General features: G+C 39.2%; 1 protein-coding gene across 1 annotated transcript; it reads left to right on the forward strand.

The window, feature by feature from the left end:
- The first annotated feature begins 3,319 nt into the window (after nt 1–3,319).
- MLANA (melan-A) lies at nt 3,320–12,116 on the forward strand. Its single transcript, XM_069777710.1, has 5 exons — nt 3,320–3,458; nt 4,329–4,427; nt 8,113–8,209; nt 9,702–9,803; nt 10,778–12,116. Exons 2-5 carry the CDS (start codon nt 4,354–4,356, stop codon nt 10,844–10,846), a joined length of 342 nt encoding a protein of 113 aa, XP_069633811.1. The 5' UTR covers nt 3,320–3,458; nt 4,329–4,353; the 3' UTR covers nt 10,847–12,116.
- Nucleotides 12,117–15,934: the final 3,818 nt, after the last annotated feature.

Raw genomic sequence — 15,934 nt, forward strand, 5'->3', positions numbered from 1 at the left:
CTTACTGCAGGCATTACTTGCAAAGGGCTGGTTTTTTCCAAGATGCTAGTGATGTAGTCAATGTTGCCTGTATTCACTGTCTTCAAACAAAGAGTTTCTGAGGTGGCCTCAGAGACCTAAATCAGCAGCTCACCAGCAGAGAGTTTCTCACCTCAAACCAGTTAGCCACTCACTGTTGGAAACAGGACTGTGAGGCTTTAGAAAGCATCACCATTCTCCTGAATCCAGGTATGGTCTCCTGAAATTACATGTAAGGAAAGTCATAACTCTGCCTCACCTTGATAGTGCTTGACTGCATCCAAAAGGTTTTCACCCATGGTTGGTTATCCTGCATCTCATGGAGAAAGTCCCATAAATCTGAAAAATCCCCTGGGCTCAGAACCACCAGCCAACTGCAGGCAAAGTAGCGGCAAAGAAAAACACTGCCAGAAATCTATCCAATCTTTTCTCTGTGGAAAAACAAGGTGCAGGAACACAGGCACCACTGCATTCATGGCATCCCCTTGGCATAGCTTAGATTAAGACTGCCACTTCTTTACTGTACATTGTTCAAAGGTGGAGCAGGGGGAAATGAGTCTGACACTAAGGACCACAGTTTCACCTGGAAATTACCTGAGGAGGAACTTACTTTCATGAACCAGGCTTTCAGGATGACAACATATTAATGGTGCCTGTGCAAAGCACTCAACAGGACAACATGTTGCTTCCTGGAGGTGCCTGCAGTTGAGGTAGCAGCAATTTGAGGGATAGCTTCTTTTCAAAAAGCTCCAGATCAGGCCTATAGTGGAACTGTTCAGCCCTGGAAGCCAGATAATACCTACTGCAAAGTAAATCCCCAAACCATGGGGAGATGAGGATCCTCAGCACCAACTGAAAAGGGTATCGTCTCCTTATTCACTCTTACTGTTACGGTTAATGTAGATTTAGCACTGAAATACTGGAGAGTTTCCACTGAAATTCCCATAAAACTCAGAACTAAAGCCTTTACTAAATGAGGTGTCAAGGTACTTATATTTCTTTGCTCTGTCTGCTGTAGGAAGCCTCAAATGCCAGAGAAAAATAAAGATTATCAAGTAAGGGAAAAAAATAAATTAATAAAAATACCAGGATCTTGCCCTAGAAAGATGGAATCACAGTCAACAGCATAAAAACAACTACTACTCTTTTTAAAAGGTCAAGCATGTTATTTTCAGTTACACCAGAAGCATTCATTTCATACCTGTCATCAAAATTCATCAGTGTCCTAGGCTTGCCACAAGTTGCTGACTATCACAAAAGACCTGGGTTGCTCTGGGGTTTCTCCTAAGTAGTCCTCCTCTTCCATCCTCTTCTTCTCCCGAAATGTTATCTTTAAAAAGGTAACACCTGTGGAATCCATATGTCAATTCCAGTGACCTTACACTGACAGAGTTAGCAGCACCACGTCAGAGAAATAAGATTTTGTTAAAGAACTGAGATCTGAACCAGGACATGGTGTTTGACCTTCTCATCAACCCAATTCCCCAACAGCAGCATTGTGCATTTACATACCAGATGGCACCACAGATCCATGACAAAGTTGTTCTTTTTTTCCCTTCCTTGTTATACTATTAACAAGCGATTCATTCAGAACACAAAATACTCAATCAGTTGACATTTTGCCCCAACACTGTTTGAGGCAAGGAAGGGGCAAAGAGGCTGGTTTTGGTATCACATGGATTTTGTGTATGTCTCATTTTTGATTCTGACAAGAGCAAACAGTACCCTTCAGTTGTCATCCTCTCCCAGAAGAGCTTTTCTTCAGGAAAACACATGATTTGATAATGAGCTCTACTCTTCAGAGTACTGCATAAGGGCTGGCATGTTGCTTGGGAACTTAATAGACTGTGATAGCATACACTTACTGTTTTACAGGCATGGGTATCTACAGAAACTTTCCCTACATCTCTTTCACCTTTGAAACACCCATTGAGTTCATCTGGGATAATAGAAGAGAAACACTGAACTATTTGGCCAAATGAGCAAGTTTATGCTCCTCACTAATGTTCGTTCTTCTTCGTCCCTTTATTTTTCCCTCCACAAAGAACATGTTATTTCAAACTTTAATGGGTCTAGCAAAAACAATTAGATCCTTCTGGTGTTAATCACAGAATGACTGAGGTTGGCAGGGACCTCTGGAAGTCATCTGATCAAACTCCCCTGCTCAAGCAGGGCCACCCAGAGCTCGTTGCCCAGGACCATGTCCAGATGGCTTTTGAACATCTCCAAGGATGGAGACTCCACAATCACTCTGAATGTCCTGTGCCAGGGCTCAGTCACCATCACAGTAAAAAAGCATTTCCTGATGTTCTTCTGGAGCCTCCTGTGTTTCAGCCTGTGCTCACTGCCTCTGGTCCTGTCACTGGGCACCACCAGGGAAAAATATCCAAAGAAAGATCAGATTTTTGGCATAATTAGGCAAAACACACAAGCAGAAAAATGGTCTGACTGTTGCCAGCCTGGCCCTACCTAAGAATATTGATGTTAAGACTTTTCATCTGATTTCTCACACTATCTGTTCTTTCCTGTTCACTTTTGAGTCTGTCAGCCATTTTCAACCACATTTAGAGCCAGGTTCACAGCTTCAAAGACAAGCAAAAACTTCAGAGTTTTAAGTTTGAGACCTTCAAACTTAAAAAAAAAATCTGCAGCAGGATAGAGGCCCAAATTAATGATACATTGGGACAAATGACAAAGAGAACATGGTTCTTATATCTTTTTTTTTGGCAGTAACTAAGACTGCTGGCCCATGACAGTACCTCTGAATTAACCACAGACTGCCAGGAATTACTGCAGTGTGAGCACGGGCAATTTGCACAAATCCATAGGAAACCAGGCCTCGTTCGTTCTGCAGCCTGTGGGACAGACTCTATTTTTGTTGCAGCATTTGCTTACCAATACAGAATTAAACAGTACTTACCCTCATCTAAAACACTTCTATCATGGTATGACAGCATCCATCTATGAGTTTTGCTCCAATTATACTAGTTTCCATAGTGTTACAATTGTGGAAAAAATGTGCATAAACAAGGCTGTAGTTAAACACATGCGAAAACACCAGCCCTCTGTCATAAAATAATCAATCCTAAACCAAAACTTGTTTGAATTTAGAAGTAGTCTGCCCACTCTAGGAGCTCCTACTAATTAGCCAGCTAAATGATGTTAAGCCATTTCTCAGAGGGTATGTAATAGATGAAAAAATAACAGATTTTTTGAACTGCTTATTAGGAGGGAAGGATGCAGACTGTAAGAAGAAAATGAAAAGTTGTCTCCTTGCCTCTTTCATGCTAATTAATGCATTCAGAAGCTGTACTGAAAGGAATTTAAACTCGTGATAGTCATGAGAGAACAGATCAAAGAAGAAAAAAAACAGACCAAGTCAAGGAAAAGCAGGCTGTACATGCCTTTCAGTTAACAGACAGAAGACAGGTCTGAAGGAGGTAAGATTTGTATTTTTTTATTCTACCCCAAATTTTCTGTGTTGCTTCAAAATTGCTTCAGAAGAGGCTTGACTCTCTCTAAGTGAACTCTGAAAAATGTTTTGTTTCCTTGGCTAGAATTCTCTTCAGTAAAGTCAACAGATTTTGTACTTTACCTGTGTAAGGTAGGTAGATTAGCTGGATACTGTCAAGTAGGATCTGTTGTGCTGTTTATATCACAGAAACTTGATTACTTGCGGATTTCTTCTTCATTATACTTGATCAGTTAGACTTTTAACTGTTCAGACTGCTTTTAGTTGGATGAATATTCCTTTAAGACCAGAAATTAAGATCATAATATAAATTCCCTACACATCTAAGTATAGATTGTCAGCAGACATAAATTAGTATAACCATCTGAAAATCAATAGACTTCTGAGAGTTTACGCTGATGGAAAACTGGCCCTTGAGTGTTTGCAGGGAATAACAGAAATAGGGAAACAACTACTTGGAAGGACGATAGTAGTTATTCTTCTTCTGAATAATTTTTCTTGTCCGGGTAAATTGCCTTTCTTTCTATATTCCTGAGAGATTTTACTTCAGAAGTCTGTCATCACTCAGTGCTTAAAGACACCATGTCAAATTCTTCTCTGTTACACTCAGGTGCAAATACCTTGATGTCAGTGGAGCTATTCAAATGTAGACTATAGTTACAGTTTTGAGTTTTGCCTTAAATTGGGACAGTTGCATATGTATATGGATCTACTTGATTCTGAAGATATCAGATTGTGCTGCCTCCCTAAAATGCTCCCTTAAAACAAAAAAGTTAATAATATTATGCTTTATAACAAATTATTTATTGCACTGAGGCACTGTATTTCTATCCTGTAGGTTTGAGCAGGACCAAGCTCACAAAATGCCCAGAAGAAACCACCATCTAGATGGCAACTTTTTCAGAGAGAAAGGACACAGCTATCTTGCAGCAGAAGAGTAAGCATAAAGCAAAATATATGTTAGCATGTAAGCTGGTGAAAAAATTTACATTGAAAGAAATGTACAAAACAGTATCAGAAAAAGTCACCATTGTATATAGTAGAGTGCATTTTAACTATCCTGTAGTTTTCTTTAGTGTTTGTGTGGTGGGTTGACCCTGGCTGGACACCAGGTGCCCACCAAAGCCATTCTATCACTCCCCTCCTCAGCCAGACAGGGGAGAGAAAATAAAACAAAGGGCTTGTGGGTCGAGATCACTCACCAATTACCGCCACGGGCAAAACAGACTCAACTTGTGGAAAATTAATTTAATTTATTGCCGATCAACCAGAGTAGGGTCATGAGAAATAAAACCAAATCTCAGAACACCTTCCCTCCACCCCTCCCTTCTTCCCAGACACAGCTTCATTCCTGGATTCTCTACCTACCCCCCCCCCAGCAGCGCAGGGGGACGGGGAATGGGGGTTACGGTCAGTTCATCACACGTTGTCTCTGCCGCTCCTTCCTCCTCAGGTGGAGGACTCATCACTTATCCTCTGCTCCAGCGTGGCGTCTTTCCCACGGGCTGCAGTTCTTCACGAACTGCTCCAGTGTGGGTCCCTTCCACGGACTGCAGTCCTTCAGGCACAGACTGCTCCAGCGTGGGTCCCCCACGGGGTCACAAGTCCTGACAGAAAACCTGCTCCAGTGTGGGCTCCTCTCTCCACGGGGCCACAGGTCCTGCCAGGAGCCTGCTCCAGTGTCGGCTTCCCACAGGGTCACAGCCTCCTTCGGGTACCCACCTGCTCCGGCGTGGGGTCCTCCCCGGCCTGCAGGTGGATATCTGCTCCACCATGGACCTCCCTGGGCTGCAGGGGGACAGCCTGCCTCACCATGGTCTTCCCCACGGGCTGCAGGGGAATGTCTGCTCTGGCACCTGGAGCATCTCCTCCCCCTCCTTCTTCACTGACCTTGGTGTCTGCAGGGCTGTTTCTCTCACATGTTCTCACTCCTCTCTCCAGCTGCAGTTTCTGTGCCTGCTGCAACTTTTTTTCCCTTCTTAAATACGTTATCACAGAGGACTACCACTGTAGCTGATGGGCTCGGCCTTGGCTGGCTGCGGGTCCGTCTTAGAGCCAGCTGGTATGGGCTCTGTCGGACATGGGGGAAGCTTCCAGCAGCTTCTCACAGAAGCCCCTCCTGTAAACCCACTGCTACCAAAACCTTGCCACACAAACCCAATACAGTTTGCCATTGCAGAATCATAAAAAGCCCTCAACAGCTAAGAAAAAGCAGAATTGCAGAATTCAGGAATCTAGAGTTTGATCATATGATCACAAGCCATTAACCTTGATAATAAAATTACCAGGTTTATTGAGGCTTATTTAGAATTTTCTTTTGAGGCTGTTGCAAGGTGATCTTTACACTAAATTTTATCTCCAGATTCACATACCTTTCTTCAGAACCTCAAAGGGACATTGTCTTATCCTAAAGAATAACATAAGTGAAAACCATAAAGAAATGGTAAAATACCATCAAAAAGCAGATGGAGACATCAATGCCATAAAATGTAACTCTCAGTAAATTGTTCCTGAGTGAGACTCCACTTAGGCAGAACTAATTCAAACTAATACTTTGTTAGTTTTGGCTTACAGTAAGATATGTTGGGTCTTGGATTACTAGAGACACTATCCCACCTGTGATATGTTATTACCTTAGACAAATATTGGCAATGTGCTTGGGATATCTATGTGTGGAATGTGCTTCTGGTACTGGTTTACTGGCCCCCAAACTTGGTGACTTTTGTCTGTCCCCCCCTCCCTGCAAGATACTTGTTTCTCCATGTTCATCCCTGGGGAGAGAGAATAAACAAAGGGGAAGGGTGTCTCATAGTCCTTCCAAAGCAGTTCAGGTCTCCAAAAGAAAAAGCTGGTGAGTCATGTCTCAGCACTTAAAACTGAGTATACTCACCTCTAACTGCCATGAATCCGGATGGCTGCAATTGTAAGCAGGTTTTCTAGATATGAGAGGGAAAATTGTCTCTCTGCTTCCAGTACCAGAAGGAGCAGTCAAGATACAAGCACAGATTCCTAGTAGCACAGCTGCAGCTTTAACTGGAATTGCAAGAAGTTGCATACACACTTTTCATACTAGCCCCTGAACAGGTAGGGAAGGAGTTAGGCGGCAAACACACAGCTAAAATCACCAACTCCAGAAACGACACACATTCTGTGGGGGATACAGGCTAATGGATGGCTAAAACTACAGAGCATATGAAAAGCAGGAAGCAGACTCAAAATGTAGAAAAGGCAGCAAGTGCTTGGAGAAATAGTCTCTCCAAGTTTTAACTGTGCTGGGGGCAGTGACATAACCGGGGGGAGCCAACGCGTAACTTTGGAGATCAGCTGCTACATGGCTGCACCAGGAAGCAATTGAATGTCGTGAGCTCTCTTGGGTTAAACAGATCTCCAGCCAATACAAAGTCTTGAAAAGGCAGGAGCGACTTGGAAGATTCAGGGACTTGTGAAAAAGAAAGTTCCTTTGGTTCCAAGGGGCTTCATACTTCAAACAGCACGCAGGCAGTTCAGGTAAAAAGACAGCCTGTTCTGCCACACGGATCTGCTTTCATCTTCTTTCAGGCGTCTTAGGTCACAAGGAAACACTCCTTCATGAGACTCTGAGTCAGTGAAAATGATAACAAATAGATATAAAAGGTCTCTGATAAGTCACATATCCCAATCCTCAGTCTCAATGGAAAAGCCTGGTGGTAATTACTGCAGGGCAACTGGGTAGAAGATACATGAAAGTAAGTCAGAATGAGTTTATCCTGACTCGTAGTCATTTTTTTTCTGGTCCTCTTTTCCCTCTCAGCGTTTTGGAGACTCTTCTGTTCCTGAAGAAGCAAAGAACAAAGAAGCGGGGAGTGAATTCTGTATATGTTAACAGGGGGGATATTAGCACAGCAGGGAGGGTTTTGTGACGAGCAAACCTGAATTACTTTGTCAGCTTGCTTTCTGACAGATAGTGTAACTGTGCTATTTCTCCCAAGTCCCTGGTAAGCAGTGGGAAGGATGTCTTACAGCACAGTTTGCAAAGCCTACCTTCCCTAAAATGAGCCAATGACACCAGTACTGTCCCTAGTACATCACGGAACAAGAACTAAAGAATTATAGAGGTTTTTATGAATAATTCAAAGTTTCTTACTTGGGTTTTGAGGTTGTGTAGTGTTTTATGTATCCAAAAAACCCTTCTGTCATCAGCAGTTGTTGCAATATGATGCAATTAGGATACATTTCTCCATACCTGCTGCCTAGAGAAATTTAACAAATAAACATAAGCTGTGTCTCTGCAGGTGTGGCATTTAAATTATTTCACATTCCCTTCCAATATTGCAATGCTGTTTGCTGGATTTACAGGCAGGGGTTTTTTTAGAAGCAGTAGTCACTGGTAGATTATTATCTTTGAAGCAATATATTCCTGATTTGTAAAATGCTTAAGAACTTGGCAGAGAATTTAGCTAACTGCTTAATCTACAGAGATTGGCTAAAGTTACTGATACTTCGTCTATCTTCTGAGGTAAATTCTGTTCCATGCATTCCTCTGATAAAAGGATGCTGATACAAACTTTTGCTCTAATCTTTCTTGCTCCCAGAAGAATGCATCTAGTTCTGGTGTTAATTATTTTGTTTTGCTTTCCCAACAGAGCTCTGGGTATTGGACTTTTCATTTTGGTGCTGGCAATTTTACTTATCTTTGGCTGCTGGTATTACAAAAGACGTAGTGGCTATAAAAGTCTGCGGGTAAGCATGGCAGCTCACTTTCTAGCACACTGTTATTTTGACAACATACTATCATTATTTGCATTACATTAATGCAGAGAACATCGAATCTGTAATAGGACATCATTATCTCAGGCAATATATACACTGACATATACACAGGTAAAACCACACAATATTAAACACATCTTGCCCTGAAGAACTTGCAAGTCAGGCAAAGAGGTAAGAGGAAGCATAGGGAGATGAACCCAGTTGCCCAACACATCAGTGGCAAAACTGATCTCTAGGAAGCATTATATTTAATATTTACACAAAGTCAAGATATGTTCTGTGTGTTTTCATTTAAATAAAAATAACATATTCACTACTCATAAGACTTACCCCTAAATAAGGACAGTTATGATTAGAGTAAATTGAGAAAGCAGGGAAGAAAAATAACTGTTACTAGTAACTAAGTAAATATTGTGTTCATGTATGCATGATGCATGACTTTTTTGTATAAAAGTTGACTTGCAGTTTTAAGATTTACAAAAAAGCAGTGCAGGTTTGAGGTTTGCTTTCTAAACACTACTTTTAAAAAACTCTACTTTCTGTCTTCTTAAAAAATATAAAAATAGGCACAACCCTTCTCATAACATCTGTTGTTAGAAGTCTCAAAGCTTTATCTTTGAAGTTCTGCTCTCTCTCCTATGAAAGGGAGGCTACTTTTAATCCTTTAAAGTGAAAGCTTTATCCAATTATATATTGGATAATAACTTTCAGTTATCCTAATATTTCAAAAAAGATGTGACCATTTGGAATTTAGAAACATATCTCTCATCTAAGTCAGCAAATCCACTTCCTTCCTGTTTCCAGTAACTTTTTCCTGTTACCTTTAGAGCAATCTATCCAATATATGTATCAGCTGGCAGAATACATAAAACCTGAACTTCCATAGTGAAATGTTGCAAAAATGAAGGTAATACTCAAAAAAACCTTCAAAAAGCAAACAGAATTCTGTCATGCCTGCTTTGTACATCATGCTAAAAAGCACAATCTCTTTTTTAATTCTTTCTCATTGCAGATTGCTGCTTTCTAGTTTTGAAAAATCAAGTTTTTGTTAGGCTTTTTGGCTAGGGGAGAAGTGGTACAGAATGCATACAACAGAAATGGTGGAAAAATGGAAAAGAAAATGGTTGGAGATTAAAGAAAGAAATGGGTGGGATAAAAAGGAGGAGGCATTCAGGTATGTGAAAAGGTGTCAGTTCCTGCAGCAATTCTTGACCTAAAAACTGTGATCTTCATTTCTCTGGTGATGTAATTGGGTAATACAGGAGAGAATGTCTCAGCAGAGACAGCAAAAAGTGATAGGTAGATTACATCTCTTACTTGCTGGCATTGTGTCTGGCCCTAATCCCAGATTCTAATACATATTGTAAATATGTTGTCAAATATTAAATTATGCATAATTTGCTCCAACTTCACATTCTCTTCTTCCTTTCATTTTCCCATATTTCTTTATGATCTGTCACAGAGCAAAAGCTCTAGTGTGGGCACAATACAAACCGTGGTAGGTGAGGGAAAAATACCGGACTGCAAAATGGCTCTGCAGGAGTACAGAAACTTGAATTCTGTGGTAAGTTGCAACTCAAGATTTCATTTACTTACAACATAGCAAGACATGGTGAGACAATCTTGGTAAACAGTCTCTTCTTGAAGATTTCTTTCTTGGGGTGTGCTCTCTAGATTGGGTCTTCAGTGCCCCTACATTAACTTAAAAAGTATTTATTTTGCACAATTTTACTGTCAAAAGGGTTTTTAAAATCTACTGTAAAGAATTCTTTTAAAAAATCCTTTTCTTTCAGCTACCTTTATTCTTAAGTTGTATGATCATGATGCAATCTATTAGAATGATGTAACACCTGAATGCTGAAATATACTGAATAAACAAACATCTCCCTAACAGATGTTTTGCCATTCTGACAAACAACAAATGGACTGTGTCTGGAATACTATACCCTGACAACGATTGTCAGGGAATGTTATAAAACTTCAAGGTTTTAGCTCCTCTAATCATTATGGAAAGATGAACATTCAAACCTATAATTTTTAAAAAGTTAAAATAACTTAATTGATAAATATATATGTCAAGTTATGTGTGTGTTTAAATATTTTTAGAATAGGGAAAAGGCTAATTTACAGCCAATTTTAAATAAGCTGACCAAATTGTTAACATTGGAAATAAGTCAACCTACCTGCATCAACACTCTTCATCAAGAAAAATTTCAATACCAGTCTGAATTCTAAAAAATAAAATAAATAAATAAATTTAAAAATCCTCTTTTTTTGAAAATTCCTGTCCTTATAACACTGAAAATTATCTTTTTGGATGAATAATACAAAGAAAATGAAATTAATCTGATTTAAAACCAAAAAACATATTAGCAAAAACTAACTTAAAAAAAAAAAAGACATAATGAATGAGCTCAGCTATTTAAAGCTGTAGTACCATATCTGATACAAAGGTAAATAGCTCACTGCATCTTTAATGTCATTTTCTTGTACCACAATTGTTTTTTCAGTCTTTCACCCTCATTTTCCTTACCATAGGTACCTGATGCTCCACCAGCTTATGACAAAATTGCTGCAGATCAGTCACCACCACCTTATTCACCATGATATCACGAAATCTTACACTCTAAAGATACCGATTCAATTTCTTCATGCTCTCTCTTAATTTCCTGTACATGCTTAACTTTCTTAAAGCTAAAATAAAAAAAAAAAAAAAATCACATGCTTTCCTTAGCAGTTGCTGAAAATTATTCCTGCTTAGTTTACAGAAGTGGTTGTTGAAATGCCTCAATAAACCTGAATATGCTTTTGTTTTAAGTTTTTAATTTCCTGTGGTCAGATTAATACACTATACTCAAGTCTGGGCATCTTGCATCCTTCATAGATCTACCAAGAGCAAGTACATACCATTGAGTATCAACCAGAGTAGAAAGTGTTGACACCTTTGTTTTAATCTTCCCCACTTACTCTCAATTTCTTTAAAAAAGAAATAAATAAACTATTCCCTAGAATGTAATGTACAAGAATCTGTCATAAAATGGACAAAACCATTTGACTACATGTCCTGTTACAAAACCTAACCATTTTCCCTACCAAGATTTCTACCAGCAGTTCTAAATTAACCTGCAAAAAGTGACTATGTTTTACAACAGGCTTTTACCTCACATCACTTGTTTATGTACCTGTAATGAAATAATTCCTCATAAAACACGATCCAGGCAACCTAGGAATTTCTGCTTAGTGTCCATATTATTTCGTACTGATCAACAGGTATAATGATGATCACCTTTCGTTTCCCTCTGCCTTCTTGTGAGAAAGCAGAAGAACTTGGTAGATACAGAGCTTTATGTGTCAACTCTTTCTCACATGATGAAACAGTATGAGACAATGTGTGAAGCCCACGTTCCTTGGAGAGTACAGAAGACAGCAGACTTCAATATGTTAATTTTTCCAGGTTGCCAGAACACTAGCAGTAATAGAAAACACAGAATTGTGATACACATAAATTAGGCTACATACATTTGGCAGTTATTGTTTACTTAGCCTTTTTTGTTATTGTTTACTTGCCAGATTATTACTTGAGATTATATGCAGATCAACAAATTTATACACAAGGCCTGATATCTCATAGCAGGAGGTAGCTAAAACTGTACAACTTTCATTAAAATGAAAAGTAGTTACAGAAGAAAACTATTTTCATAAACCAATTATTAACTGCTACTAGTAAAGAATCCATTTCTTTGTCATTAAATATACAAACATAAACACCTTAAAACAAAAAAAATGTTTTAAATATGAGGTAGATTTACTTGCCTAACACAAACTCCATATATGGTGATAAATAAAGAGACATAGGGTTTTAGAAATATTTCTTTTGTAATAAAAATGTTTATATAGATTCATAAAATTAGATACTTGTTGGAAGGTAATAAATATCTGTAATTACTGTGAAAGGTTAGAATCAATATATCTGTTTTTATAAATTTAGTTGACATTTGTATTTAGAAATTTAAAGAGATACTTTAACCTAAAAAGCTGTCTTACATGTGTCATTTCCAATAAATACCTTTAAGAAAAAAATTCTGTGGACTTGTTTAGTGACAAGAAGAAGAATATATACAAAATGCCAGCTTATAGCTAGTAAGCACCAGAGATGTAGAACACAATTAATTTTTTTGCAGAATTGGTAAGCTAAAGCTTGAGGCTAATGATCTTTAGCAACTCTGTACTCTGCAACTCTCTGCCCTGAGGCAACATCTTTTCAAAAGACTCCATGGTGCTACAGTTGAATGGAACTGACATACACATTCATGTCTGAGAAAAGTGTAGTTTCTATAAAGATTAATTACGATAACGAAGTGGAGTGCTTGGATTTCAAAAAGCTTTACTTGATCCCACACATTTTTCAGTAGTATCAGCATTAAATATGTTACTAGCGATTTCAAAAGCTCATGAAATAGTTGACATTCACTAAGTAGAAATATTGATTTATTTCCAGAAGTACATAAGGCCAAATTGTTGGAACTGCTTAGCAGCCAGGGTTGGAACTATTGAACTTTGACACTAATTTATAGACCCTTAAAGGATAGATAAGCCCTCATGGAAACCTATCCTTAGTTTTCAGAAAGTCCTCCCATTTTTCCTCCCTTTGAAAGCAGTATTCTTTCTTTATAGTCACAGTCAGACAGTGGTCTCAGATTTTAATTGATGCATGAATATAAGAGCAAGAAATAGAGGTTCATAGAGTACTATTTTATGTAGGTGAAAGCTTCATCATTCATGCTAAACACCTTCACAAATTCCATTTTTCAAATCTGGCTTTATACCCTATGAGGGTACACTGGAGACACTGACTGCTGATACGTTAAAAACCACCAGTAAAGGACAGGTCAGAACTTGAAAGCAAGAGACCTGTAATTGCCGAAGTTGCACGCTGCAAGAACTGGCTATGTTATGCACTTTCTGCATTACACTCAAGCACGCTGCACTTGACCAAAGACAACCTAAAACTCTCTAGGATGTCTGTCCCTTTAAAAAGGAAGAGAAATGCATAGAAACTTCTCAACTACCGCACATGCAGAATGTGGTATAGAGTTTTCAAATTTCCAGGAAAGGCTTTCACATTAGACAGTCATGTGACCGCAGAGTAATAAATGGTCACCAAAATTCAGATTTGTAATTTCTCTGGTATGGTCATGTGTGTACAGGGAGGATGTAAAAATCAAAGATCTCCTGCTCCTCTTTTTTTACCCTCTTTGCACTCAGGCTGCAATGAGATGCCTTGTATTACAACTATAATTCTCAACAAACATGATCTTTGCACTTTATTTTCTCCCACCAAATGAGCAAATGAAGAAACCTGTGGGCAATTTGAGCTCTTCCCCTGGATGCTGACGAAGAGAGGTGGCTGGTCATAGCAGGAGAATGAAGCTCTGCGTGCTAGTGGTCTGCATTATACTGCTTCTATCAGAGAAGTAGACACACTGTTACTAAAGCTTATCCCTACAGAAGGATCGTAGCAACATCCCTACAGCTATGCATGCAACCCTTATGTAGACACAAGGAACAACTTGAAACCCAGGTCTTTCATTAATATAGTGTGTTTTCATCAGATGATTGGCAAATTATAACAGCAGTAGCAGTTGCATTGTCTGTGTTTGGATTCCTGGTATTATCCTGCTGGATCATCTACTTCCTAATGAGGTTACAAGCCTCAATGTAGCCTTAAAGGTTCCAGAATATTGGTCAGCCATCCCAGCCACTGCACAAAGGTAAAATGCAGCAGGTCCTGACGGGTGCAATCTTCCTGGCATACAGAACCATGTAGCAAAACACTCAGTGGGCCACGAGCCATAGGGTATACACTGCACATGTCAGAGAGCTATGACAAAGGAAAGTACGACTTTCCGCAGGAAGCACTTGGTTTCTTAGAGTCTCACCAGCCCAGTCTAACAGGACTGGCATATGCAGCTGGTTGCCAGGACAATCCAGTGATGTTCACCTCAGCAATCTCTGTTGGCTTAATACCTGCTACAACTGGGGATGTAGATAGATCATCTTGGCCTCAAGAACTGTATTAGTATTAACCATATTGCTTGTAATTTTTCAGTTAAATAAAACAGTGCCATCAAATTTGGTTCATATTTATGTCTAATATTGGTAAAATATCCATTATTTTGTTTGTGTGTGTCCATGTATTTATGTGACATAAGTACATTTTCTTCCCTTTAAAAGCAAACTTATTTTCTTTTTTTATGTAAAGGAAAAGGTTAATGACTTCCTCTGTGCTTTGGAGAAGTAGCATTTATTGATTTGTACTTTTCTGTTGACTGTGCAACAAAACTGAAAGACTGTTGTGCGTTCATGCCATTTCATTAAATGTATTTTGTTGTCCATTAGATCTGAAAAGTGCTTGAAAGTTTCCAGTGTTGTCTTTTAGCCACACATCTGCACTGAACTTTACAAATAGTAATAAAGGTAAACTAGCAGCAGTATAAAGTTAAAAAAAGCTATCTACAGATACTATCTACACATCCCATACATGCTGACAGCTAAAAAACAGCCCTTGTGCACTTTTTGGAATTGACCCTCCATATTCTTCTTCCTTACACAATCCTCCAATTTTCACTCTACTTCCTTTCCCCAGAAAATCCTTGGCTCAAAAGCAGCTTGGTTGCTAATAAACACAAAGAACTATTACTTCCCTTGCTGCAAAAATCTAGCTCTTCAAGACATTTTGTCCACATAGGTTCTACTGTTGGGCCAATGCAAAAGACCACAATTTTGGGGGTAGCAGTGTTCCTAAATGCCTTGTGCTCATGGCAATATGAAGGACAGACCCATGTCCATCTCATCCACGCTGAACCATCTCTCAAATTTACTCATCAAAAGAGAACCAGAGACTACCGGGCCCTATTTTATCAGGAAAAAAAGGGCAGAATTTAGAATCCACTGTGACACTATTGACACCTAAGCTACAAGCCACAGTTATTGCCTTCTCTAGTTCCCCTAGAAAACTCTTGCCTTGTAATAGTGGTAAACTCCACACTTGCTGGACTCACACGGGCCAAAAGCTGAACAATGCCTGAGCAGCAGATGTGCCTTCACATTTCCAAACCATTTTAGTATAGCCCCAATTACATGTTTGGACCACATGCTTTATTTGTTCCTTTCCTAAGAGGTACACCACATCAGTCGAGTACAAATCAATATGAGACAAAGAGTGATGGCCTAATATAAATATTTCAGTCTTTCAATACCAATTTTGTAAGGTCTGTTCAACTCTGCTAGCTTCCATTTCTGGATGGGAGAAACAGAGTGCCCTGCTGCACGTTCACCATGTTCTCTGCTTACACAGAAAAGCAGGCTTCCTTCTTCCAAGTTCTTTTTTGAATTTACCTTATCATCAGCTGCATTCTTGTAGCTATTAGGGAAAAGAACTAACTCATTTTTGTTGAAGAGTGTTTTCTAAGAAAAAGGTCTGATCTTTCAATTTCTATCAGTTTGTCCATTCTCATTTATCTTGGTAGAAGTAATTGATTCTGCGCACCATCACTTACACCCCAAGTAACTCTTTACTGACACTCAGGAGCGGAACTGCTGCCTCTTTTAGACACAGCTAGATTTGCTGTCTGCAGTTGTTCACAGGAGGAACTTTAGGCTTGTCATCTGGTAACCATATTCAGAAAAATGTTG

Source organism: Haliaeetus albicilla, chromosome Z (assembly GCF_947461875.1).
Source record: "Haliaeetus albicilla chromosome Z, bHalAlb1.1, whole genome shotgun sequence".
In the NCBI taxonomy this organism is placed as follows: Eukaryota; Metazoa; Chordata; class Aves; order Accipitriformes; family Accipitridae; genus Haliaeetus; species Haliaeetus albicilla.